The sequence below is a fragment of the Canis lupus genome, chromosome 5 (genome assembly GCF_003254725.2).
Source record: "Canis lupus dingo isolate Sandy chromosome 5, ASM325472v2, whole genome shotgun sequence".
In the NCBI taxonomy this organism is placed as follows: Eukaryota; Metazoa; Chordata; class Mammalia; order Carnivora; family Canidae; genus Canis; species Canis lupus.
Genome location: NC_064247.1, coordinates 15813066 through 15840020, shown reverse-complemented (window position 1 = coordinate 15840020; position 26955 = coordinate 15813066). Strand labels below are relative to the sequence as shown.

At 56.8% G+C, this 26955-nt stretch overlaps 2 protein-coding genes and 3 long non-coding RNA genes across 13 annotated transcripts in view; 3 read left to right on the top strand and 2 right to left on the bottom strand.

The window, feature by feature from the left end:
* The first annotated feature begins 2552 nt into the window (after positions 1-2552).
* Positions 2553-5544, top strand: LOC112671262 (uncharacterized). Its single transcript, XR_003143476.3, has 3 exons — positions 2553-2839; positions 4955-5106; positions 5472-5544. It is a non-coding gene; the product is annotated as an uncharacterized LOC112671262 (long non-coding RNA).
* FXYD2 (FXYD domain containing ion transport regulator 2) lies at positions 5141-17355 on the bottom strand. Of its 6 annotated transcripts, none has more exons than XM_025465361.3 (8): positions 16863-17355; positions 13771-13914; positions 13594-13634; positions 8978-9016; positions 8727-8801; positions 7270-7306; positions 7068-7098; positions 6643-6841 (listed from the first exon to the last, which is right to left on the bottom strand). In XM_025465361.3, the coding sequence occupies exons 1-8, from the start codon at positions 16888-16890 to the stop codon at positions 6784-6786; spliced, it is 453 nt and encodes a 150-aa protein (XP_025321146.1). In that variant the 5' UTR covers positions 16891-17355; the 3' UTR covers positions 6643-6783. The 6 variants fall into 6 exon arrangements, with proteins under 6 accessions (XP_025321148.1, XP_025321146.1, XP_025321149.1 ...); XM_025465364.3 differs by lacking the exon at positions 16863-17355 and adding an exon at positions 16348-16369; XM_035716826.2 differs by lacking the exon at positions 16863-17355 and adding an exon at positions 14916-15819.
* LOC125755094 (uncharacterized) lies at positions 7292-12709 on the top strand. The gene is made up of 2 exons (XR_007410643.1): positions 7292-7353; positions 9326-12709. It is a non-coding gene; the product is annotated as an uncharacterized LOC125755094 (long non-coding RNA).
* Positions 13791-22775, top strand: LOC112671260 (uncharacterized). Of its 3 annotated transcripts, XR_004816128.2 has the most exons (5): positions 13791-14011; positions 18089-18324; positions 19707-19874; positions 20391-20637; positions 21509-22775. It is a non-coding gene; the product is annotated as an uncharacterized LOC112671260 (long non-coding RNA). The 3 variants fall into 3 exon arrangements; XR_003143475.3 differs by lacking the exons at positions 13791-14011; positions 18089-18324 and adding an exon at positions 18875-19002; XR_003143474.3 differs by lacking the exons at positions 13791-14011; positions 18089-18324 and adding an exon at positions 18878-19042.
* Positions 22106-26955, bottom strand: part of FXYD6 (FXYD domain containing ion transport regulator 6) — a 30968-nt gene continuing 26118 nt past the window's right edge. For both annotated transcript variants that reach the window (XM_025465369.3, XM_025465370.3), the window contains exons 5-8: positions 26272-26308; positions 25412-25461; positions 24841-24891; positions 22106-23435 (exon numbers count right to left, since the gene is read on the bottom strand). In XM_025465369.3, coding sequence (XP_025321154.1) covers positions 24863-24891; positions 25412-25461; positions 26272-26308 — 116 coding nt within the window. In that variant the 3' untranslated portion in view covers positions 22106-23435; positions 24841-24862. The remainder of the gene's footprint in view (positions 23436-24840; positions 24892-25411; positions 25462-26271; positions 26309-26955) is intronic.

Below are 26955 nucleotides of genomic sequence, written 5' to 3'. Positions count from 1 at the left end.
GGCCCTGCCTTCACCCCACATGGTACGTCACAGGCAGAGCTGGAGTCTGGGCTTGCTCCCTGCCCTGGCTGTTTCCATGCTGGCATCTAAGAGTTACTGGAAGGGCTGAACAAATGACCTTCTCCCATCCAGGTCCCGGCTCTTAGTTGAGGGGCCAGAGAGGAGTCTGCAGAGAGGCAGGGTGAAGACAGCCCATCCCCCAGGTCTCCAGAGGCTGGGGCCACACTCCTGTCCCTCCAAACCTCCTGGCCTGCTTGGCTCCTCCCCAGTTCCAACACCACTAGCAACATAGGTGCTTACACACCCTCTCCTTCACACACACACACACAGGGGAAACCTGTAATCAAGATACTTTTTTCCACCAAATCCTCCTGGTCTTGGCCCCAGAACCATAGAGCACCCTCCGCTGGTCTCAAAGGAGCTGGGGGCCCACAGGGAGCCCACACCAAGCTGGCAGTGGTGTCCTGGGACTGGGACCTTCTCAAAAACAGGCCAGGCCAGGTCTCTGTGGTGCTCAGGAGTGTCTGGGGCTGAGACCTCTGGTTGCACCAGCCTCTCCTTGGGACCTGGTGAGTCTGAGGGTGGGACTCGGGGGCCCCTGCCTCTTGGTCCTCCTGGACAGTGTCCTGAGAAGATCACACTGAAGAACAAACATTAAAGCAGTTAAGGGAAGGGGCTGAGACGCCTGGAGGGCTCCAGGAAGATGCCGCAGCATTGAGTGTTAGTGTAGCCTCGGCTCATTACAGACTGGTTGGGAGCAAGGAACCACCAAGAGTTAGAAATTGTCTCTCCACTGAGGAAACCGAGGCTCAGGAGGGACTTGCCCAGGGTCCCTAACAGTTCACAATTAGTGAAGCCAAGGGTCAAAGCCTATGATCTTTACCACGATGCCAAGGAAGAAATGCTGGCCGTCCCCGAGAGAGGTGCCCAGTATGGCATCCTGAGCCAGTGCACACACACCACCACTCCAGCCACCCGCCCAGATGGCTAAGCCCAGCGGCCCTCCTCGCCCCTTGGAAAGTGGGAGGGTGGTCAGCCGGTCATGTGCGCATTCAGCAAGCACTTACTGAGCACCTACTATGTGCCAGGGACAGGCTGGGCTCTGGGGGTTGGTGGGTGAACCATCAGACAGGGGCAGTAAGGCAGGCCTCTCCTCCCCTTACAGAGGGATGGTCAGAATCCAGAGAGTTGGGGGGGTCCCCCCAGCACGTCTCTGGCGGTGCCGGGGAGGACAGGTCAGGAGGTCCGGAGTAGCTGAGGCCCAGCTGGGCCTATCCCACTCACACCCGGGGCAGGCGTGTAAGGGCTGCAGCCATTCCCTGATAATGTTATTAACGGTGTTGGGAGCATATGGTCCATGGACGTGAGACCTGAAATATTATTTACTTCAGAGCAGAGGACACTCCACTCCCATGCAGGCTGCTTTGGCACGACTCTGTTGCTGATGGATAGGCCTTTCAGGAGACAAAGACCACGAGAGAATTCAACATGCTCCTGGCTCGGGGCCAAGCCAGCCTCATCTCCTAGGCTTTGTCAAGTGTGGCTTTTTGTCTGCCTTCACCACTTGCAGGGTACCTCTGCTCTCACCACCGGGAGGAAGCAAGTGTGTATACGCACACACAAGTACACACACGCAGCTGTCTCTGAGCACGGCTCTCCTGGGGGCAGGAAGCAACAAGGGAACTGCTAAAGCCCCCCCATTAGCCCTTTCCCTTCACCCCTTGGCTTCTGAAGCCGGGGCCTGGGGTGTTGTCTTGTGTTTGCCTTTCATGAACCCAAGCCCAGAGACAGTCTAGGGCCCTCTCAAGGTCACACAGCAGGCTGAGGGCAAAGCCACCAGAGAGGCCAGTTCTCCACCTCTCAGGCACCGGCTACGCTGAACTGCTGGGGCCCCAAGGCCACAAAAGACTGCCTCAGCTCGGAGCTTCCACCCCACGTTGCCTTCCCCTGCCACCGTCACCTGGGGAACTCCTCCTGATGACACCAGAGAAGCCCTTTGGGGAAGTGACGGAGAATTTCTTGAAAAGGGAACCAAGTTTAGAGCTCTACAGATATCTATACAGACGCAGACCTGGGGGCCTCTGGGTTTGGGGGAGCAGGACTCGGGGAAGTCACCCAGGGTGACTCAGGCCACTCAGGCCAACACGCTGGAAAAATAAGCTGCCAGGAACACCTGGGTGGCTCAGTCACTTAAGTGTCTGCCTGTGGCTCAGGGTGTGACCCCGGGGTCCGGGGGTCGAGTCCCGCATCGGGCTTCCCGGAGGGAGCCTACTTCTCCCTCTACCTATGTCTCTGCCTCTCTCTGTGTGTCTCTCATGAATAAATAATTAAAATATTTTTAAAAATAAATAGATTAACAAAAAATAAGCTGCCAAAGCGAGCCTGGGGGCTGCCCCACCCCCACCCCAGGCAGCTCCTTCCAGTCACGAAGCCCATCCACACCTGGAGGGACAACCCCTCACTTGGGTCTCCCTCACCGCTTCCCCAACCCCTCTAGTGTGGGGGCTGAAGTCCTGGGCACCGAGGTCCCAAGTTCTAAGTAGGACATCTTCCCAAGCCCTCAGTGGCTCAACTGTCAAACTGTCAATTGTCCCCAGTCCAGGAGGGGGGCACAGAGCCTCAGCCAGGGCTGTCTTCCATGGCTGGGTCACTTGGGTGCCCCTCTGGCTCTCATAGGCCAGCTCAGGGCTCAGAACCGCCCTCCCAAGGGCTTGGATGGAGGCCCCTGTGGTCCTGGCCCCGGGTGTCTACCTGTTTCATCTTTCCAGCTGCGGACTCACCTCCACGACCAGACAAGGCCTGGCAGCTGTGGCATTTGCCTTGATCTCTCCCTGGCCAGGTGCGTGTCCAGCAGAGGATGGAGAAGGGGCACACCACTGCCGCCCCAGAAGCCTCAGCTGAATTGCAGTTCAGGGCTGAGCTGCCTGGGGCCGCAGATCAACAGGGAGGCCTTTCGTCCCTCCAGTGGCAGCCAGCCGGAGCAAGGAGGAGCAAGGGGAGCATCTGGGGCGGGGGGGGGGGGGGGGGGTGGAGACTCAGCTCCCCTTTGCTCTGGGCCCTCTTCTGCTAGGCCCTCCGGCCCCCATTCCATCCCCATCTGCCCAGACACCCCACTCCCTCCGACAGAGGTGGGACCAGAGTAGAAATTCCGGGCAGGTTCTTTGGGGCACCCCCTCCTTGCTCAGCCCGGGAGAGTTCAGGATTGCTGGGGATGAGGGGGAGTCTCCCGAGGTCCGAAAGTTTAGAAAATCAGAGGCCCGTGGCAGAGGTACCCTCACTCTGGAAGGGAGGTCATCTCAGCATCTGTAGGATTAGGGACCATCTGGTCCAGGCCCTCTGTCCCTCTGATGGGGAAAACCAAGTGCAGGGAAAAGAGCTTCCCCACCCCGCCCAGGCCACTGAGCCAGAGGATCCAAGAGGGGATCTCCTGCTCCCCCGCCCCAGATCTTTCTCAGCCCCCACTCCGCACGTACGGGAGCTCCCCAAGCCGAGTGCTCAGAGGCTGGGTGAGGTCGGGCAGCTGAGGACAGGGGCACCACTAGCTAGCACTGCCCCCCCGACCTTGAGCCCAGCTGTGCTTGTGTATGGAGGCTGTGAGGGAAGGCCAGGGCAGGGCAGGCTCAGGAGAAGACCCCATGGCCCTAGGATTATAATCCAAGGCCAGCGCGTACCTTTTACGCCCTGAAAGCCAGAGCAGGGTTTCCTGAGGGCGCCGGGGTGAGGCCACCACTGGGCAGGTGGTGCTGCCTGGCCCTCTCCCCAGACCGTGAGGCCGGTCAAGTCTGCTTGGGCCCTCTGAGTCTCCACCTCATATCTGTTCCCCCTGCCTCCCATCGCCCACCCCACCCCCTAGCTGTGCCCACCTAGGAGGCCAATAACTTGCAACTTTGCCTCCAGAACGAATTCTCCTGGGGGGTGGGGGGTCAAGCATGACCAGCATCTCGTCCATGAAGCCAGAGTCTCTGTGGCCCGATCTCTGTTGGGCGGCGCCACTCAGACCACCAACCAAACTCTTCCACCTGCCGCCTCTGCCTCTCTCAGGTCCTGCTCATGACATTGATTAGCTCAGACTATGGGGTTAGAGGCTTTGTGGTTACCCCGAGCACTGGGGGAGATGTGCAGACCGCACATGATCACTGCCTTCCCCAAGGAGAGGGCCCGCGGCCCACAGCCAAGAACCACCCCGGATAGGGCACCTGTTACACCTGAGGGACGTGCAAACAGACTGAGAAGAGCTCTCACAGCTTTCCCAGGAAGCCTGGAAGACCATTCAGGGAGCCCAACTGTCAGCAAAGGGCCCCAGGCCTTGGAAAGGACCAGATTTGAAGGAGCTTTTAGACTAAGACACATGCGCCCTCTGGTGGTGATAATGGGAATTGCATGGCCTCCGACCAGGGGGTTTTGTCGCTGTTGGTGATGGAGAGTAATTCATTCAACCACTACCAGGCTTGGTTGCTCTTTATGACCCAATTTGTGTCTGAATCGTGAAAAATCCCAGAGTGAAGTGAATGTACAGTAGCTCCCAGTCCCTGTGACCTTTGTGGAGAGGGAAGGAAAACTATTCATAAAGACCCTGGACCAGGAACGGGTCACAGACCTCAGAATGTCACTTAGATCAGTGGTTCTCAGCCCCAGCTACCCTCCAGGGCTACCTGGGAGCTTAAGCATCAGCATTCAGGGGCCCCACCCCAAGATTCATATTCTATAAGTCTGCAGGGAATGCTGGGTGTCTGGTGGTTGGGTTCTCTGGGGTACACCACCTGAGACCCAACACAGCCTCACATTTCACAAGGACGGAGGATTTGCACCAGGGCTTGGAGAGCTGAGTGATGCACCTGGGACCATTTCCCCTGTGGAGCAGTTAGAGTTCCCTTCCATCTTTGGTACCCTCAGAGGTCTGTGATAGAACATTCTAGAAGTGTAAGTCCTCTGCACTGCTCTTATTTCTTCCCAGGTGGGCCACAGACCTAGAACACCCCCTCCTCCACTTTGTCTTGCTGCTTCATCCAAGAAGCTTCAGGACCCAGCATCCTTCGAGAAAGTGCCCCTGGCCAGACCCACCCCACGCCTGTACCTATCTCTCTCCCTCCATCGTGGGCAGGTCAAGTACGTGCTCCATCTTGTGTCTGGAAGTACTGAATTCCATCTAAGGGTGCATCCTGTCACATTTTATTTGTCCTAGGGGAGCCCACATTTGGAGCAGGGTGTCACAAAGACCTTGGCCCCAAGTTGCAGGCAGCCAGACCCTCTCTCTTCTCCCTCTGCTTTCCTAGCCCATGGGGGACCCGTGGGGGGTCTGCTCCACCACCCCCAGGTGTCAGGAGAAGAATGCTGGAATGGGAGCCAGAGACCTGGTTTCTAGCCCTGGCCCTGATACAGGGCTGGCTGTGTCACCTGGACACGTCACTGCCCTTCCCAGGGCCTCAGTCTCTCTTTCTGAAAAGTGCAGCTTGTCTATTTTGCTCCCTAAGGACCTTGCGTGTCGAAGCCTTCTGTGGCGCTGTGACGGCTGGCGGTCTTCAGGACCTGGGAGCGGTACAATAAAGCAAGGAAACTAATTTGAAATGGAACGGTGGCCTACTCTGCCTCTGGCCCCAAACATGCCCTGCTCATTTTAAATGTTTTAACTTTTTAAAAAAAAAATTTTTTATTTTAAGTAGGCTCCACGCCCAACGTAGGGCTTGAACTCACGACCACCCCCCACCCCCAACCCAGTTCATTTAAAACTCCACTAATGTGCTGCTGTGTGGGTTCCCCTGCCAAGTTCTCCTCTCCCTCCCCGGCATGCCTACAGACCCGGATGATGAAAATGGACACTAGGTGGTGCCATGATCCAGCCACCCCATCCCTTCCACAGGAAGAGCAGGAGAGGGAAGATAGGCTCCTTCGGGTGCAGAAACTGCCAGAGGGGAGCACGCTGCCCTGCAAGGGGGCCACAGGCTTTAGGAAGTCGGGGGCTGCTAGGAGAGGCAGCCTGACACCCTCGTGGCTCAAGTTGTGCTTGGGTGGGTGCCTGCCAGCGTGGACAGGGCTAGAAGAGAGGGTGCCAAGGTCACACCTTCACCATCCACACCCTGGCCCCAGGATCAACCAAGGCAGCACCCAGACAGGTGGCTGAGAACAGGCCCAGTGGGAGTCCCCAAGGCCCAAGAGTAGAAAGGGAGTGGCCTGAGCTTAGCACCAGGGTCAGGAGGTGGGTAGGGGGACAGCGTATGCCGAGGCGCTTGTGCCAGGCCCCCCAGACTCATCCTGGCGCACTGGTGCTCATGGAAGGTAGCAGAGCACACACTGTGGTCACAAGCAGCCACAACTTTGGCAGCTCAGGGCACGTCTGCAGAAGCTCCCAGCAGAGAGCTCCAGGAGCAGCACCCAGGGCCTGAGCAGATACCCAAGGAGCACCCGATTGTCGTGAACGCTTCACCTCCGCCTGGCATTCAGAAGGCAGGCTGAGTCCTCTGCCCACGGGGCTCCTGGCAATTCAGGGGTCAAGGAGAGGCCTGTGACTGTCATACTGAACTTCCTGCCACATGGGCACCTGAGCGAGTCACTGAAAACCAAGAGACTGGGCTGTATTGTTCTCCAGCTCGGAAGGGAAGGGGAGTGGGTCACGGCAGGCACAGGAGCCAAGGAGGGAGGGAGGCAGCCGGGGAAGGAGCCTCTCTGAGGCTGGCTTTATTATTAACGTGAGGCGGCCTGGGTGGGAGGAGGCCGAGCAGACCCAGAGGTCACGTGGAGCCTGGCGCTTCCTTCAGCCCCAGGGCCTGGCCATGCTGGGGACAAAGGTCACCAGCTCAGGGAAGGCTTCCCAAAAGGCCCCCCTGCCCTGGGAGCACCGCTGACTCTGAAAAGACAAAGACGGGATCTGGGCTGCAGGGATTTTTGTTTTATCCCTTCCTCATCTCACCTTCCTCTTTGCCCCCTCCCTGGGCCACCCACGCCACCCCAGGCGCTTGGCCATCTTTTGGAAACCCAGGGTGGGTTGCAGACCACCTGACATTCTTCCCAGCTCTCCTTCTTTCTGCACGGCCATGGCTGGCTCCCCCCTCACCTGTCCCTCCCCAGCTTACCTGTCATTACAGATCATCCTCATTGACTTGCCTGGGGCGAGGAGGGAAAGACAGGCAAGGAGGTCAGAGGGGGAGGTGGCGAGTCTGGGGCCCCTGAGGTCTGGGACCCCCCTCCTCACAGGCTTGGGAGACCTGGCCCCCCTTTCCCGCCCACCCCTGGCCTGGTGTCCCCACCTCACTCCAGGACCCTCCAGGCACTCACCGGTGCTTCTTTTTGCCTCCACAGCGGAGTCTTTTACCTTGAAGAGAGAAAAGAGGAGAGTTCCCATCCACTCTTGCTTCCCAGGTGAGCCTCTCTGCCCTGAAGGATGCGGCACTATAGCCTCTAGTCTCTGCCCCCCCCACCCCCCTCCCAGACCCACACTGACTGTTTCGGTCTGCATATAGGGCTGGGCCATAAGCATTCAGTCAGCTGGGCTGTCAGTCAATCAACAAACTTCTACTGAAGTGGCTCCTTGGTAGACTGTGAGCGCATGGAGCAGTGACCGAGCTGGGCCAGGGCGGTGCCCCAGCATGGGGCTGAGGACAGAGTAGCTGCTCAGTAGGCTCTCGCTCTCGGAGGAGGAGGACATCTGGAAGTCCAGAGCCAAGATCTCTGCTCAGGCCTGTCCGCCCCCTGCACCTGTGTGCAGGCCCACAAGACACTTCCGAGCTGGCGAGAGCAGCCGTGTCTGCAGACGGAGGCCCTCAGATGGAAGGGCACTAACCGGGGATGTGCTAGGATCCCAGGCCCCAGAGGAGGTCGAATTTCTGTTTATTTTTCTTCTGGCTGCACCAGACCAAGTCCACAAGCATTTACTAAGCCCCTGCTGTGTGCCTGCTGGGGCTGGGAGATACACAAGGACCTCTCTCTCCTCTAGAACACTCTGTGCCTATGTCTGGGTGCTTCCTTGGCTGCCATGTCTTGGACACTAGCCCTAATTTTATGAGATAAGTGGGATCATCCCTATTTAACAGATGAGCGAACTGAGGCCCAGGGAGTCGGGGGGCCACACACGGCAAACTAGCAGTGGGGTCCAATGCCCTGGCTCCCAGCCACGCTTGCTTTCCAGCAGTCGATGGGGTGGGGTGAGGTAGGGTGGGAGGGCGACACCCCTGGGGTCAGCTGCACTCGGCTCTGCTTCGGATTGGCTGTGGAACCACAGGGGCAAGCTGGTGCACCTGTCACCAGGTGGGGGGTGGGTAGCTTTTCCTCCGACAAGTGTGACCGTAGTGGCCATGCCTCCGTGTTGCTGAGAGGATTAACTGGATTGAGACGCAGCTCATGCCAGGAAGGGAGAGTGCCCAGATCCGGCCAAGGGAGGTGTCCGGTGGAGTTCGGTTCCCTCTCCTGCCCTGAACCCCAGATGGCTGGAGTGTCCCAGGCTGGACGCAGCCGGCTCTCCCCCCCCCCCCAGCACCACCAGAGGGCGCACGGGAGGAAAGGGGATTCCCTCTGCGCGGTCCAGGGACCCAGGAGGGAGGCGTCCCCAGGCGCAGGGGTCTATGGGGTGGCCCTCAGTTCCCGCACCCTGCGTCACCCTGCATGGGGGAGTGGGGGAAGCCGAGAGACTCACTTCCCTTCTGGCATCTAGGAAGTGGGGTGAGAGGACTTCCCCCCACCCCCACCTGGGGCCCCCCTGTGGCAGCCCTTTCCAATATGAGGCCAGCCCCACTTACTGAGGATGATAATGAGCCCCACGACGAAGGCCAGGGCAGCAAAGATGAGGCCCCCGTTGCGGACAGTCTCGTAGTCTGAGAAGGAGGGGGCAAGGAGGTGGGTGGCTCGTCCCAGGCACCCCTCCCCACAGCCCACCCCAGCAGCAGCCCCAGGCTACCAGGGAAAGATAACCAGGAGAGGGGGGCAAGTGGGGGGGCTGTGGGTGGTGGCAGGCTCAGGAAGGGGGGGAGGGGGGCCCCACCGGGCTTACCATAGTAGAATGGGTCCACGTCCTCCTTCGGGCTGCCACCTGAGGGGAGAGCCAGAGGCAGGCTGAGCCAGCCACAGAAACAGTGGAACTCCCATCCTTCCCATCCCAGGGGCCCAAGGGTCCAGGTGGGCAAGAGGCGGGCCTGCTAAGGCCACTGCAGGTGCAAGCATCCGTCCTAGGCCGCTTTGGATACAGTGAACCCGGGACCACACAGCGAGCATCCGAAGCAGGGTGCTGTGCTGCCTGCGGGGCCTCTGGCAACCCTGGGTGGGTTGGTTCTTTCCCCTCCTTGCTTCCTGCGGTGGTAGGAAGGTCGACAGAGACCCCTCCCGTCGGACTCCCCCGTAGCCTCTCTCTCCCTGTAGACTAATCAACTGCAAGATGCGTCTCAAATATTTGTGGAATGAATGGACAGAGAGGCCCTTCGCTTCCACGGAACAGAAGAAGGAGAAACTGAACCTGCTTAAAGTCCCCCATGGAAGCTGGGGGCGGAACTGGGTCTTGGACTCGGGTTTCTAGATTCTTCTTTCTTATGTTTCCATCCTCAAAGGGAAGCAAATTCTTTTAAGAAACAATGTATAGTGTTTACCACATGCCAGGCGAAAGCTAGGAAAACATCAGCTCCTTTAACCGTTGCAACCTCTCCCCATGAAGCATGAATATGACCCCAATATAATCCCTAGAAGCTGGAGGCACAGGGGGGGTTAAGTGATGCTCCCACAGTTCCACAGCATGAAGGGGAAAGCTGGGATTTGAACCCAGGCAATAGATTGCTAAGAGTGCAGGAGCCTAACCCCCTTGCTACATCACCTCTCAGATGGTCAGGAGGCACGAGGCATTTCTAGGCCAAGTGTGGTCCAGTCCCCATGCCTTCTGGGGTCTCGCCCACCCGAGAAGGTGCTGCTCAGCACCAGGTGTCACAACTCTGCCCTCCAGCCCTACAAACTGAGCATGCTTGCTTCGGGGCATCCTAAGGGCGCTGGCCAGAGCTCTGCTGCCCTGTCAAAGGATGGCCCCTCTTTCCTGCCCTGCTCGAGCCCCGTCTTGGCCCTGTACGGAACCGTGCCCCGGGTAGTGAGCCCAGTTGTCCCAGGGCAGCCCCTCTGGCCAGGAGGGGCTAGTGCCTGGTCCTATGGGGGCCCAGGAGCCTGTCCCCAGCAGGAGCCCATCAGCGTTGTTTCCAAGATTCAGTTCAGGTCTTGTTCAAGGTCACATGGGGGAGTTGGCACCAGAACCATGACTAGGCTGGTGGCTCCCCTCATACGAGGAAACCGCCTCCTCCCTCATCCTTTTTCTCAAGCCATTCGATGAGCTCCCCCCAACCAAACCCTCATGTTTTTTAGATCTGGCTCTAAGCCCACCAGAGTCAACAGATGGCCCTGTTGGCTTCCAGGCCCAAGTGACCCCCATCATGCGATCCCTCTGGGGGCATCCCACACTTGGGAGCTCTGGCCCCAAAGCCAGCCTGAGCCCCTCCAGCTCCTGCTCTGAGCTTAGACAGTCCAGAAAGATACCCTGACCCGGGATAGGTGCATGCCAGAAGGTCAGGATGGGAGCTGGTCCCCACCCCCACGCCCCAGCTCTCACCTGGGCCCCAGGGTTCTGTCTGTCGAGCTATACTCCTTTGGAGTTAAAGCAGGATCCCCTTTTCAAGGCAATTTTTAGAAAATCCTCTTAGGAGGCTGGCAAGGATGGGGGAAGGGTGCTGGGACTCCGGAAGGCAGGGGCGCCAGGTGGCCCCACTCATCCCTCCAAAGGATGGGCCAGGGAGAGGCCACCGCCTGCCTCACACACGTACACACACTCACCGTTGTCCATCGACACCCCTGCCATCCCCCAGCAGACTGGGCTGGTGCCTGCTGCCCTCTCCTGCCTGCGCTCCGGGGAGAGTGGCTGGCCGTGGGGTGGCCGGGGATGAGGTGGGGGCATTAAACATTAACAGTGCCAGGTAATATTTACCCGAGTCACAAGAGAAGCCCTCGTGTGAGCGCAGGGGCTCCCTCCGAGGCCACAGGAGGTGTGCGGGCAGGCAGGGGCAGGGAGGAGCTGGCTGAGCTTCCAAACCCTCCCGAAGGAAATTTCCAGAGAAGGGTAGGGGATGGGTAGGCCACGGGGCTCTTCCACCTGCCAGAGAAGCCCTGGCGGGGGCTGCAGCACAGTAAGGGAAGGAGCACTTCCAAAATCCACTCGGGGTCTACTAGAGCTCAAGGGGCCGTGTCGGGGGGGCCCCCAGGGACCCTCACCCCCAGCGGCGGCCCACCTCCCCGACCACTGTGGAGACCACTGCTTCGGGTGCCTGGTCTTACCTGGCACCCAGGGCTCCCCTGAGGCCGCCCCTGGGTGCCTCCCCATGGCCCACCGTGCACAGTCATGTCTCAGGCCTCTGCTGCCCGGTGCCTGCTGTTTCCTTCATGCATCGGGGCTGCATCCAGCAGCTCACACCTCAGGCCGGAAGGCTCCAGCCATCCCTAACTAATCTCTCTCCCTGCGGCCTCTGGCTGTTTCCTTCTACAATCTAGCTTTCCTGGGCCAGTTGCCTGTGTTGCACCGTGGGCTCCTTTAGGAAGGGGTCAGGCCCCAGCACGAGGACAATGTCTTCTTTTCTAACTCACAAAACACTTTCCCGTTGTCTCTTTGTGCCATGTGTTATTCCCCTTTTTCCAGATGATGCATCCGAGGCATAGAGAGGGTAGGGTCCTGGCCCAAGGTCACACAGCTGGTGAGGGGCCAAGGTGGAAGAGGCAGGCCTTAAAGTATAGAAGTCAGGTGCTTTCCCCCACCTCCGAGGCTGCCTCCCTGCTCTGTGGTGGCCTCTTTCGCCTTGGGGATCCCCAGGCTGGGTACTCCAGGTGCTTATAACCTTGAGCTGGGTTCTAGTCCATTGAACTGGCCTCCAGAAGAGGTTAATGCTCAATGGTAGCCAAGGGGCCCCAGCCAGCAGTCAGCAGCCAAGGATGGGTTGCTCCTTCCAAAGGGAACTAATCCATCCGTTAACCCTCCTTGAGCGGTGGCAGGGGATTCAAGTGTGAGTTCATCCCCTGGCTTCTCTGACTTGCTAAGTAAATGGCCTCTGTGGGCTTACTGAACTTCTCTGTGCCTTCTCTGTGTCTTCTCGTCTGTAAAATGGGACCACTCCTGACCTCAGGGAATTGTTGTGAGGAGAAGGGAGATAATGCAGGTAAAGAGCAGGGCACGGAGCCTGGTACACAGCAAGTGTCACTACTGTTACTGTCATATTTGGGTCGACTGGAAAATACAGGGCATTAACCTTCTGTTGAACATTAGCTGTTGGGCGCAGGAAAGCCAACTGCCCTACAGCAAATTAGCCTGGGGGTGAGATGGAGACAGAAGGTCATGACCATGACCCTGCACACCAGGGGCCGACACCCATTCCACTCTCCTCTGCTTTCAGAGCCAAGCGATGAATATTCATGAGAATATGACAATACAGCTAATGGTTAGTAGGGACTGACCATGTCAGGCTCTCTTTTTTAAATTTATTTATCTATTTTGAGAGAGAGAGAGAGAGAGAGAGAGAGAGCGCAAGTACATATGAGCAAGGGGCAGAGGGAGAAGGAGAGAGAATCCCAAGCAGACTCCCCGTGAGCACAGAGACCATGCAGGGCTCGATCCCACAACCCTGAGATCATGACCTGAGCCAAAAAAAAAAAAAAAAGTCAGACACTCAACCATCTGAGCCACCCAGGCGCCCTGTGTCAGGTACTTTATATGCACTGTCCCCACTGATTCCATGCTTGCTCCATTTTACAGATGGAGAAGCTGAGGCTGAGCATTCTCTCCCTGCAACGACTGCTGGAGGGGACCAGAGCAGTGGCATCAGCCCCACTGGGCAGACCAAGAAGATCAAGGGATTTGCCCACAACATCCCATTAGTGACAAAACCAGGGCTAGAAAGCCAGACCCCTGAAGCTGTGCTCCCAAAGCTACGGTAGCTCTCCCCACAGGACACGGTGCCCCTTACTACACATTCTCGCAGTATCTTAGTGCCTTTTGTCCATTTTTGTAAGCTACTGAGGATTCTATGCAATAATGGGTATAAAAATAGGTGGAAAGTTCAGGTAGACGGAGGGAGAGGTGGTGGCAGACAAAAGGGACAATAGGAAAAACAAGTTGTTAATCTGCATTTTTAATGCCATGTGCCAGGCCCTGTTCTGAGCACCTAACAAAAATCAAGCCGTGTGATCATCACAACGGTAAGGAAGGTAAGGAAGAGGTAAGGAAGCCGCCGTCAGCATCCTCATCTCATGGAAGAGGACCCCGAGGCCCAGAGAGACAACTTGCCAACGGTCAGGCGGCTAGGGAGTGGGGAAAACAAGACCTGAACCCGGCAGCCTGGCTTTAGAATTCCCGCCCATGGACAGGTGGGTAGATAGGACAAGCTGTCTTCCCGGCTCCTGCAGCTCAGAGATGCTCAGAGCAGAGATCACATGTCCAGGGCTCCACCTTGAGATGCCTTTGTTGAGAAAGCCTGCCTGTCCTCGCTTCTGCTTTTCCTGCACTTCTGGGGAGCAGGTGGGTGCACCCGAAAGTGAGGAGGTGGACACCTGTGTCCGAGTCTGAGCAGGGGCCGGAGGCCTGGGGTTCGGGGGACTTACCCAGGTACCACCTGTCCATGGCAGGAGCCGCCAGCCGCGTCCTGGGTGGAAGAGAGCAGTGAGGCACCGGTTGCCAAGGGCCTGGCTGCAAAGTGCGGCACTCCCTCCCCCACGGCTCAGTGGGGCCCTTGGGCAGGAAGAGACAGGCAGGGAGGAGGGGCTGGCGGGGGCCCTCACCTGGTGCCTGCCCGCCAGCCCAGTGGGGATGGGCTGGGGCCAGGGATCCACGTGAGAGACTCTGACTTCCACCCGAGGAAGGGGGAAGCTGGGAGCCACAGCAAAGCAAGCCACAGCCGGTCGCCTCCAGGAAGCCTGGGGTGCCTGCAAAGGTCACATGAGGGGTGATGGGGGGAGACCCCAAGAGCTATCTGTGGTCCTCCTAAGCTCCTACTCAGCTGCACCTCCACCCTCCAGCCAGGTAGGGCCTTCGCCCTGACATATCCTGCCCCCAGATCTCATTCTGCAGCTGGGGGTCCCCCGAAATGGGCAGAATGGCAGCAGCCCCTCAGCAGCCACCCTGGGTGGGGCAGGGGTGCTTTCCAGGGCCCAGCTGGGGAGACTGAGGCAGCAGCTGCAGGTAGTAGGGTAGAGATGGGGAGCAGCTGGGGCCAGGAGGGGAAGCTGGTGTGAGCAGTTCCGTGGTGGCCAAACCATCCTCAGCTGGGGCCCCTCCCGTCCCCCGGGGACTTCCACGGGCTCTGCTGTCAGCCCCACCGCCGCACACAGGAGGCCCAGCTGGAGCCGGTAGCAGCCTAACGAGGCCTCCGAGGGCTGCCGGTTGGTGCCAGAGGGGACGGGCCGGAAGACAGCACCTCTCGTTCGGGAGGAGCAGAGGGCCCGTCCCCAGGGGGACCCGGAGCCCACAGGGAGCTGCACGGCGGGCCTCCTGCCTTGGCTCAACCAAGTCTATTCCCCGGCCTCTGCGGCCTCCAAGGGCCTGGAGCAAGGTCGCCACAAGCAGTCTGGGTGCCGCTCAGTCCCTCGGTTACTTGTGGGCCACCCTGCCTGTCCACCCCAGAGCAGCCCCTGGAAAGCAGGGCTTGGGAGATGCTGGTTCTGTCCCCAGTCTCTGACCTCCAGCTCCAGTCAGACAACAAGCTGCCTCCCCATCGTCCCTCCTGAGCAGTGTCTCCTGCCCAGAGGGGATGACTAATGACACCCCCAGAGAGCCACCTCCAGGCTGGGAGATGCTCTGGAAGCGACGGGCTGGCCTGGAGGAGAGTGATCTGGGGGTGCTGAGGTCTGTCCTGAGGGCCCTGCCCGGGGGCCGAGCTGCTCACACCACCCGCCTTGGCTCCTGTTCCCAGGTGGAACCTGCACACCTGGGCAGCTCGGGGCTGCGGAGCTGAGATCCTCCAAGCTGGGCACTTGGAGAGATTGAGAAATCTCGGGGCTAGATGGCACTGCGGAAGCTACCTGGGCCAAACAGCAGTGGTTCGGAAACGTGAAGATCTCAGCCGGAAGCCCCTTCCCACCCTCCCGCAAACACACACCTACACACATTCTGTGTTCCCTACCGGGCCCTCCTGCTGTGAAGGAAGGCATCTCGACCCCAGGTGGAGAGCCTGTGCCACGGACTGGCTAACTGGAAAGGGCATCCAAAGTCATCCCACCCATCCTCATCACCTACAAAGGGTTCTCTCTCCTCCTGCTCCAAGCCTCTGAGGGCTCAGATTATAAACCAAAGTCCTTTCTGTGTCCTATACAGCACTTCTTAATCCGGCCCCAACGACATCTTTGACCTTGTCTCCAACTTGCCTGCCCCTTCTCTCTGCTCCCGCCGTGCTGGTCTCCTTGATGGCCTTCTCACCCTCTAGGCATGCTCCTGCCTCAGGACCTTTGCACTGGCCCTTCCGTCTTCCTGAACACTCTATCTCTGGAGAACTTCCTGGCTAACCTTGCTCATGTCTCTCTTTGTTGATTGACTCAGAAGAGACCCTTCCTGGCGCCCTAATCTAAAATGTTCACCCCCACTCGCTGCAATATCTCAAATCCCTACTTTAGTTGTTTGTTTCTTTTCTTCAGGAAAGCAAGGATTTTTGTTTGTTGTGCTCATTCGTAGATTCCTGGGCACAGGGTGGACCGCTAGTTTTGTTAAACTATTGAATACATCCTGGATGTGAAATCCTCTCTCCTGTGACACAGGCCCCAGAACTTGCCTAAACAGCCTCTTCCCCTGAAATCCCCTGCCCTGTAATAGGTAACAGGAACTAGTTTATTCCCACAGAGGGACGGGGGTGGTCAGCAACCCCCATGCCTTGCCAACAGCCCCCCCCCTCAGAGTCCTCCTTGGGGAGTTCTCACCCCAACCCTCTACTTCCCCCCAGTGCTTCACCCAAAGACCTACAGCCATTTTTGTGAAAGCATTTGTTTCTCCTTTCAGGGGGAACCTGGAGCGAAGAGCCAAGCAGGTCTACTCTCTCTTGCTCACACCCAAGTCCTCCCTCAGATGTCTTGTCCTCCTCCAGCTGAGGTCATCGGCCTGGCTGACACTGGCGACAAGGGTGCCCCTCTTTCAGAGATGCCCTGCTGTCTCTCCCCGGCTCCTTCAGCCCACACCCCACGGTCCCCAGAGAGACGCCCAGGAGAGCCCCTCCTCCCAGGCATCTCTCCATGCCGGGGCACCCCTTGGGACAGACACACCACACATGAGCCCCTTTGCAACCTGACTCTTCACTGTGGACTCTGTGATGCTGGGGAAGGTCACCTCTCCGGTCCTCTTCTCCCATCTGTAAAATGGGACAAAGCACCTACCTTGCATGGTTGTTGTAGGAATTGAAATGATGTAGGTGGAAGGCCTGGCCAGAGAAGGTCCTAGCAAATGTCGACTTCATTACCCACACCCGAGATGGCCTTCAAGGAAGCAAGGACCCTCACTGTGATCCCCTCCCTGGGCTCAGTCCCTTGCCAAGACGATCTCTAAAGCATGTTCCCAGAGCACCTTCCCCTCCCTGACCCTCAGCACAATCTCTGCCAGCCTACCATCCACCCAGCACCCCCAACCTTCCTCTCCTCCCCTGCACCTATGCAGCACTGCTGGTCACTGCTGGGGTCTGGCTGCACTTCTTCTTTTAGTCTTTCTCAGGATACGGGGCCAAACGAGGTGGGAGTGCTGTCCCAGAAAGGCTATGGGGCAGGCCAAGACCCCCCGACTCCCGCCCCAAGCCACACTCGCTTTGTCTGATTGTTCCAGGCTGGAGCCAAGGAGATCTTTGGGAGGCATGGAGAGGTAGCCCCATGTCCTAGTCCCTCTTCCATCACTGTCATACCCAGTGGGACAATATCCTTGGTTGTCATGCCTCAGTCTCCCCTGTCTTCTCCAGGCAGCATTCCATTGTCCCCTGAATCTTCAGTCTCAGGACAATAGTCTGGGTGGTCACTTTTGGGTTCCATGGCAAGGGAGGCAGCAGGCTGGAACACCACTCGAGCATCGTCTGCCTGGTGCTCAAAAGGCAAAGGCCCTCACCACCCGCCTTCCCAAGATGGGACTCTCCAGCCTGCTATCCCCCCATGTCTGGGGCTGCACGTCAGCGTGCACAGCCTTGAACCCCAGGTCCCCAGCAGTCTTCCTGGTGTCGGCTTGCAGCTGGAAAGAAGCCAGAGCCCCAAGAAAGCCCTGGCTCCGGGCTGGGGTACGTCTGCAGCTGCATGGCATGCATGGCCCCTCAGCAGGGAAGGCGGCAGGGCCCAGACGCCGATCCGTGCTGCCCAGAGGTCCCAAACCCCAAGGAGTGTTGGCTCTGTCTCCTGCTGTAGCCGCAGATGCCAGGGTCACTGGGGTCTTATAAGGCGAGGCCAGGGGAGGTGGGTCCTGGAGGGTCCATTCCTTAAGTGTTGGCTTCAAGATGACCTGAGCCGTGGGGCACACAGGTCCTGGGAGCTGCCAAAGGGCAATGTACTATGAAAGTCAAGGTCACCGAGGCTTTCTGCCCCTGAGCTGGCAAGGGATGAGGACGTCCTCTTCTGTTTCTACAGCTGGTGACAAGGGCAAACCTGTTTGACCCACCTCTCCCGCAGTGAATACCCTGGAGAGAAATGCATTCTTGACTTTTCTCAGAACTCATGTCTGAGCTTGAACTAGAATAGGGGCTGCTCTCTCCAGCTGTGGTCCTTCTCCTCCTAGTAACCACGTCCCCCTCCTTTTTAACGATTTTATTTATTTATTTGACACAGAGAGAGAGAGAGCAAGTGAGAGAGAGAGAGCACAAGCAGGGAGGGGGAGAAGCAGGCTCCCCACTGAGCAGAGAGCTCAATCCCAGGACCCTGGGATCATGACCTGAGCTGAAGGCAGACACACATCTGGCTGAGCCACCCAGGCGCCCCTCCCTCCTTATTTCTGAAAAGCAGCTCCCGGCTCACCACCTGCAGGAAGACCTCCAGGAGCAAGCCCACCCTCTCTGCTCCTGCCTTCCCTCCGTGACCTTCTGGATTATGCTGATGTGGCCCAAATGGCTCACATCTGGCTTTATAACCATCTTTGTCATTTATTTCACAGGTGGCCGAGTCTGGCCTATTGCAAGAACTCAGCTTATGGTGTCTGTGATATGCCTGTGTCTTCTCAAAGTCTGGTGCCCAGAAATCCTCACTTGGTAACAATTCCATCCATTTCATGGTTCTCGAGAGTTCCAAAGAGCTTTTGCCTCCTGGACCTGCTCTGTTCCTCCCAATGACTCAGCCACACAGGTTCTGTAGTATGCATCTAATAGAGGAGGAAACTGCACTGTGATGTAGGTGAGCCAGAACTCAAACCCAGGTCTGACAGGCAGGAGGGGCATTCCGCTATCAAAGAAAGGATGCAAAAAAAAAAAAAAAAAAAAAAAGGATGCGTAAGGGAATGAGAGGTAGTATACATATTAATAATACAATCATAGCTGCACGTAGAATTTTCAGTGTGTCCACGGTATCACTGTGACCTGTGAGGAAACAGGAAAAGTATTGCTGGGCCCATTGCACAGGTAAGGAAACTGAGGCTGAAGTGGCTTTCCCAGGGTTACACTGGAGCCCAGCTTACCCTCTGGCCAGGAAAGGACTACATTTTGCAAAGAAAATGACAGATGCTGGGGTGTGCCTAAGCTTACACAGCTAGAGGGGAGGGGACTACCAGGGAATGTCCTGAGCTTCCTTCGCCCCCGCCAGCCTGCCTGCCTCCAAGCCTGGCTCGGAGGCAGGAGCCCACTCCTCAGGACAGTGCAGGGGCCCCTCCCCCTGCCACCCCTTCCGGCCCAAGCCGTCTGTGACATCCGATCCAGCATCACCTGCTCTGCCATCACTGTCTTGGCAGGTGCCCCATTATTGTGCAAGCAGGCCCAGGGCTGGGGCCTGCTCCATAAAATCAACAGCCGGTTGGCTTGAGCTGGCTGATTCTGCTCCCCTGGAGTTTAGCTGTGACAGCAATGAATCACACTAATGGTGAGAGGTGGCATTCTTCCTCTTTGTGGCCTGGAGACAGGTATTTCCAAAGCTCCTCCCCTGGCTCAGGCAAACACACCTGGTCTCTTTCTCTCTCGCGCTCTCTCTCTCTCTCATTGGGCCCAGAGTGAGGCAGAGCAGCCAGGGACAAGGTGGGGTGAACCAGATAGAGCTGGACAGCCCTCCACCCTGGCTTTGCCCGGCCACCCCTGCCAGCCCACGATCACTGGGAGGCCAGAGCCCTCCTCCCCAGAGGAAGGAGAGAGCCCAGTGACCTTGGCGTGTCCTTCAGCCTGGCATCCCCCTCACCCCCCACCCCTCCCTGCTGCTTGCGCTCTGCCTCTGACTCTCTTCCAAGAACAATTTGGCAAGTTCCAATCCACAACTTGCAAAAACAAAAGCAAAAACAATAAAACCACACACACCAGAGTGGTGGGGAGGGTCACAGCCCGGGGGCCCAGAAGGCAGATTGACCTATTTTTATGTGGTGTTAAATAACACAAACACCTCCATGCAAACAGGCTTGAAAACCCTTGGAGTGGAATTCATGGGGAGGGGGCAGTAGTTGGGAGGTAAGATGTGCAGGACACCTGGGAATCAGTGTCTGAGGCCTGGGGACTTAGCATTCCCTTCTGGGAAGTGGCACAGCATGGCAGCTCTCCTATATAACCAAGTCTTAGTTCCTATATCCAACCAAATTACAGATATCAGTCACCGGCCTCGGGGCTGCCTGGTCAGACATGGTCCTGCCAGCATGGAACATTGGTCCAGAGGGAAGACACACATCAAATGGCAATCCATGCCTGGATTCTGGATTCTTCTTCCCTGACTCTACAGCCCTGGACCAGAGAGGGAGAAAGGGCTTGTCCATTGTGAGTGGGTGTTGGGGTGGAGGCAGGGGAGATGGTCCTCAATTTGAGCCCGGACCTGGGTAGATCTGGCCATCCCGGGTAGATTCTCATAGTCCCTCTTGGTCAGAGGGTCCATTCTTGAACATTCCCAGTGACAGGGGGCTCACTCCCATTTGGGATCATCACAGCTGTGAGAACCAGGGACTCCCTCACACAAGGCCAAATTCTGCTCCTCCCATATGCACCCAAATGGGTCTATATCCTTTCTTCTGCTGCACAGAGCAAGATGGGCTTGGAGCTGGATGGATCTGGGCTGGACCTTGGCTTTGTCCCCAGGAGTGCAAACTCAGGCCAGTCCCACCGAGCTATGGTTTCCTTCTCTGTAAAACTGAGATATCACCAGGTAGGGCTGTGAGTTCTGAATGAGTTGAGCTGTGTGACATGGGCAGGGTTTGGCACATATTAGCTGCTTTATGTAGTTATTAATAATAATATTATTGCCATTATTTTGATCGTCATTATGCATCTTATTTCCAGGCCACAAGACGCAGAGTACAGTCTAGCTGGTGTATGCCCTGAAGGGCCAGCCAGGTTCCAGATGTGGTCACACCATGCCCTGTGATCCTCTTCTTCTGGACATCAGCCCTCTCCTGCAGAGGGAAACCAGGCCGCCTGGCATGCCAGAGGGAGCTTTGGAGACAGACAGCCAGGCCCTGTTCCTCGTCCCTCCAGGCCTCAAGGCTGTGACCTAGACCAGCCACAAATTTAGCAGAGAATCTGTAAGGTATGAATATCCTACCTGCCTCAGAGATAAGGTTGGGTTATCAGGAGGGAAAATAAGTGGGTGCCGACAGTCTGGCAAAGGAGGGACAACTATTTTCTAGATGCGCCAGAGCTGAATAACATCATTCTCTGCCATTAACATGATCATTGTGAGAAAAATCAGAATCTCCTCCATTAGATTTCCTCACACTTATTTTAACGTTTTATTTTTAATAATGAATGTGAAGAGGTATATCCATCATCTCTTGTGTTCCTGGGGCCTCAGGGTCTTCTTCGGGCCAAGCTCTGAAACTGCCACCAGACTTGTCGATTCCCTGACCCGCAAATGGTCGCTTATTTACAAACTTTAGGTGCAACCAGAGATTTTTTTTTTTAGCCCCCATGATCTCTGACAAAATTGAGCTAAGATCTCAATGAAAAGCCCCAGTCTTTTCAAAGACCTGGGGGGGGGCGGGCAGAGGGCAGGGCAGTTGCAGAAGTAGGATAAGCACTCTGCACATCCCAGGGGTGGCCAGGGAGTAGCTGGACCTCCATGTCACTCAGGACCTGCACCTGCCAATTCTGTAGCTCTAAACAACTCCCAGAATCTAGACTCTTTGAAGATTTGGGGGTGGGGGATGGTGTGAAGGTGTCCCAGACACTCTTTTAGAACAAGACTTATTAGTCCTTACCCACTGGGAATTGTGTCTTGCAATACAAACACACGAAACGCCCAGAGCTGGGGGGCGCCCAGCAGTGACCTCCCAGAGAATCAGCTTGCAGCTGTGCTTATTTGGCCAACAGTACTTTCTCAAAGACTGAACTGGAACATCTCTGGGAGGACACCGTAGGTGACGCCTGGCCCCTATGTGCCATCTATTGTGTCACCACAGCTGATTCATGAATGGACACTGTCCACCTGGACTCCACAGTTTGGAGGCAAGGTACGGAGCACTAAATGTGAAGATAAAGGCAGGAACCAGTGTGAACCGGAGCACAGAAAGGGACTTGCTCATTCTACCTGAAGTCCAGGAAGGCTTCATCGAGGAGGAGGCAGTATTTGGGTTTAGAGAAAGATGAAAGGGTAAGAGCTCTGATCATAACCCAAGTGACCCACCCACACCCTCTTTGCCAAGTCCTTAGGTGGCGGCCCCAGAACTGACCAAAGGGAGAGGTTAGAGCCTTTCTTTCTAGGCCAGCATGTCTTTGGTGGAGCCACTGTGACTCTGTGCTGTGCAGGACATGCATTAGGCACAGGTCCCGCCATGGGGCAGAGCCTCGGCCACTGACCCAGGAGCAGGGGGCGGCTGGAGGAGGAAGGAGTGAGGAGGGGTCCAGGGGAAGGGAAGAGGCTCAGTGTCGCGCCGCTGGACCACACACACCACCTGGCTGCCGCCCAGCTGCCGCCACCTCCCTCTGACCAAGGGGGTGTCCCACAGGCCCTACACACGCTCAAGCTCTTTACACAGAGGAAAGCACTTCAGAGCCACTAGGAAACAAATGGTATTTTATTCCTTTTTGCTGTTGAGAGGATAGATCACAACACGGAGAACAGCAGTCCCGGTCACAGCGGCGCGGTTTGGTTAGTTTCCACGAGAACACGATGGATGGGACGGGCGGGGTCTGGCTGGACTTGCCATCCTTCCTGACTTTCAGCCTCTTGCTGTTCCCTCCGCAGCAGGGCTGCGCGGACCTGCCCGGTCTCTAACCTGCAGCCCAGCTGCCACACTTGCCGCTCTAATCGGCGACAGGCCAACGGTGCAGGAGTCATCGCTGCTGCCTGAGCAGTGGGACGGGGGGCAGAGAAGCAAAGGACCCCTGCTCCCCCTGCCGCCCCCGCCCCCAGAGTGCTGGCCCCAACAGAGTGGATCCTCTCAGCCCTTGCCTACCAGAGACCTCATTCAGGGACAGGAATCTGAGTCTAGAAGAGCCGGGCTGTAGCTGGGAGTCTCAGAAGCAGGGACGACAGGGGAGAGAAGGAGGGTTCCAGAGCCCACAGGGTTATTGCTGAGAAGATATGCAAGGGGCACATTCCCCAGGGGCAGAGTAGAAGCCCTGGCCCCGGGATCCCGGGCTGCTCTGCCTTCCTTGGTGCAGGGCAGATGAGGACTCCGTGGTGGAAGCCCCAAGAGGAAACGACCATGGATGGCGCAGAGCTTGCCCGGAGGCAAAACTGGGCTCACCAGCTCCCTGCTGCGCCCCTCTGATTGCGGAGAGACCCCAGAACAGACTCGGGTCAGGGTTAGAATTCAGGAGCCAGGCTCTTGCAAAGGAAGCGAAGAGAGGCCATGTGAAGAGGGATCACGAAGGTGATGTAAACCTTCCCAAGTCCCGAGACAAATGGAGACCCCCACCCATGCCCCCTACCCCTATCTACACCCACCCCTACATCAAGAGAAGGGACTGGTCTCTCAAGGGAAAAAGCAGGCTCCCGGGAGTGGGAGATGATCAGGGGGTGGGGGGCACCGGGGAGCAGGGAGGGGCTGATGGTGACACGGCTCAGCACCCGCCCAGGAAAGTGAGTCCAGGGTCACTAAAATACAACATCATCCACAAACAAGCAGCCACAGAGACCACGGTCATCAAACACACACAGACACGTCACAGGAGGTGGACGGGACCGCAGGCTGTGGGCAGGGGAGGCGGGTGTTAGTTGCATCATTAAGTTGCGGACCGTGTTGTGGGGATGGGGAGGGGGCCAGGGGGACACATATGTTCTTGGCTTCTCCTGGGGAAAGATCTGCTGCTGAAGTGGCCGGTGTTCTTAAGCATCAACATTTGCATCTAAAGGTTCAAGCAGCTCCGTTCAGGTTCTGGAGGCTAAAGGCGGAGAGAATTTAAATTAAAACACAACTTCGGTTCCTTTCGGGAATCTCTACCTGCTGCCTCCCTGCCTTTAGCACAGTCTCTCTGGCCACTGAGACCCACAGGATGAGACCCACTCCGAGCACCACATTCCTGGGGACACAAGGAGGACGGGCCTGACTCGCAGGGAAAAGAGGGGGGCATGGAGGGGTCCTCAGGGGAGTGCTTCTCTCAGCAGGGCTGGAACCTGGTAGCTGTGGAAAGAAAATTGTTAAACCCAGAATTTCTCTGTCAAGACACTGCCAGTAGTTGCTCACAGTCTCATGACCTAAGAGAACAAGGTTTCTGAGGAAGTCCAAGTTTGTTGTTGTTTTTTTTTTTTTTTTAAAGCCAAGACACGACAGCTGCTAGCTCACACCTCCCTCCCTGGAGCGCCCCCCCCCCCGCTCCCCACGCCCAAGATGGGCCCTGCTGGCTGCCACAAATGGACAGAACACCAAGCCGCCAGCCTGGCCACCTGCCCCCCAGATTGGCATCGATGGCCACCTCGCACGTAGGCAATCCCTGACCTTTCCGAGCCCCATCTGGAAGATGGACATAACGAGCCCTGTTCTGCTCACCCACGGGGCTGTCACGAGGGCATCAAAGCACCTAGGAAAAAATTCACATGCTACCCAAGTCCACCGTGTTATCGCCATCACAGTAAAAGCTCGTGGTGTACCGGGCATTTCTGCACGAGAAATCTCTTCACTGACAATTTAGGATGAAGTTGTAGACCTGTCTATCATGCCTTATGCAAGGCAGACATGAGTGGACTGCCCCCCTCGCACCCCCCGGCCCCAGTATGTTCTAGGTACATCATAAACCAAGTCTGCGTGTGGCAATATTTTGCAAACTAAAGCGCTTCAGTTATTACTCTTCTGTGTCCCTACAACAATCAACGGAAGCAAATACTAAACACAATGCCTCTGAAGGCTGTGCATGGATGATGCAGGTTGGGGGGGGGCGGGTAACCCACTCTTCTCCTCGATTTTCTGTAGACACAGAAAGTTTCATTATGCAATGTTAATTTTTTTTCAAGTCACCCTAAGATACCTTCTGAATCATCACTAAAAGCCATTATCTTCATGCTGCTCTGATATTAGGGGTATTTCACGAACCATACTTCTCTCCCAAGTCCTACCCAAGTGGCAGCTAAAATAACACCCCATGCACTTGACCACTGGGTTGTGCAGAAGCCTGATTTTCCAACTGTTTACTGCGCATGTGTGGTGCATCTCAGATGTTTCCACCTGTCTTACTGCTCTCAGAGCATGGCTCATAATAAAAGCGGTGCCCGCCGCACCAGCTGGCCCCATACTTCTTCTCTGGGGAATGAACAGTGATGGGACCAGAAAAAGACACAGAGACAGAATCTTACCTTCCTACCCGAGGGCTACACTTCAGTTCTCTGCTTTCTGGGGCTCCGTTGCTAGAAAAAAAAATTGAATGGGTTGCAGTGAATGGGCCCCTCACCCCAGCAGGCCACCCTCCTGCAGGCAGCTGTGCCCGTGCCCGACACCAGGGGAGAGTCTGGACCATACAGCCAAGAGGCAACTTGGCAGGATTCTGAGTCAGACAGACCCAGGTGCAAATCCTCACCCTGCTACTTGCTGATTCTAAGAGTCTGGTACATTCCTTAGCTTTTCTGAGTCCCTTGGTGATAAAATGCTGACAGTGAGGTCTAATCACATGAAGGCCCCTGGTACCGTGCCCAACACAAAGCGGATGCCCTCTGAACAGTGGCTGTCAGTAGGGAGAAGGAAGCCTGTCTGGGGGAGGTGAGGGAGCCACGCAGAGCAGAGGCCCTGGAGGCCCCTTTTACGGCACAGACACGGGAGCACGTCTGCTTAGCCCTAGGGAGACCGTGGTGCCCGATGACCACCCTTCCCTGAGATGTCCGAGGACCCTCCGCAGTGACTTCTATCCCCCGGGGCTGGTGGTCACATTACCATTTGCAGTGATGAGGTTCTCCACCTGGGCCTCCTCATCCCCTGGAGCCCTGCAAGAACAAGAGACACAGCCCTTCCGTCAGAGGTCTGCACAGCAAGCCCAGTCTCCTTGCTGCCACGCGATAGTCTGCATGGGTCCCCACTGAGTCACTGGAGGGCGGGTGCACTCTCCACCTGGGGGTGCGTGGGGCAGGGGGTAGAAGCTGGGGTTGAAGGGTGCGGTGTCGGGAACTCACAGGAACCTTCAGTGTTGGCTCTGGAGACAACTAAGTGCTGGGAAGGAGTGGCCAAAGGCCGCCTCAGGGCTTGGGTTGTGTCCTGCCAGACTTTGGACTTCGGAGGTCTAGTGCTACCCCTGGTTTTTGTAGTGGACTAATGGGGTACATTCTTTAAGGGAGGGGATGAATGACAGGGAGCCCAAGCTTCTACTCAGCCGAAGAGCCCCATGAGCAGGTAACAAGCAGGGGCAGTGACACAGGTCCTATAGAAAGGATGTAGACCTCCTGAGAGGCTCTGAGGCCCTCTGCATCCCTCCTCCCAAGCCCAACTGTCTCCAGGGCCTCCAGACGAGCATCCAGCACCTTCTTGCCTACCTCCCCTCCCTAATATACATCAGAAGAGAGGAGGGGCTCGCCTCAACAGTTTGAGATTTACTTTGCCCCAGAACATGCCTGGCAGTGCTCAAAGCTTCTCCTCTGCTCTCCACACACACACACACACACACACACACACACACACACACACACACAAGGCCTCTTTCTAAGAAGTCAAAAGAATGCTCATTTGGGCTCACACACCAGGGGGCCCTCCCTGTCCCTTCCTAGTTTCACCCCAGATGTCCACAGACACGGCATCCTTACCGGGGCTTCTGATTGAAACTGCACTTGCATCTGCGACCTAAAAAGCAAAGAAACCACCCAAGGTCATGCTCCCAGCTCGAGCTTAAGGCCATGCTCCCGCTGTGAACCCAAGGTCATGCTTCTTGAGCCCAAGGTCATGCTCCCGGCTTGAGCCCAAGGTCACGCTCCTGGCTTGACCAGAGCAGGGCTGCCACATAGGACTACATAAAAAACACAGCAACGTGCAGCAATCCTTGGAGTAGGGTTCTTCTGAGGTCAAGGTTCAACGATTCAGTGGCTTCAATTGACTACCCTGCCACTGATTGAGTCGACTCAATCAGGCAAGTGCACAGGGCTCCATGCAGCCCAGGCTCATGTGGGAAAAACAAATGCAGGGCACATCCTCCGGAGCACTCTGGGGACAGCCTCTAACTCCTGTGGACCCTGCCCCACCTATGCCTCCTGGACACAACCCCAGGAGAGCCACCCTGCCCCTTCCTATTCCGTTTGTTTTCATCAAGCATTTATTTTGCTCATTCTTCACTGTTTTACTGAGCACTTACTATGTGCCCCAGGCTGTATATTAGGTCCTAGAGATACCAGGGAGGATGGACAGCCTCTTCTCTGTCCAGGTGAGGGTGTGGCCTGGCTCTGACACCATTCTCTACCTGCTTAGCAGCCTCAGACAACACCCTTCCAGAGCAA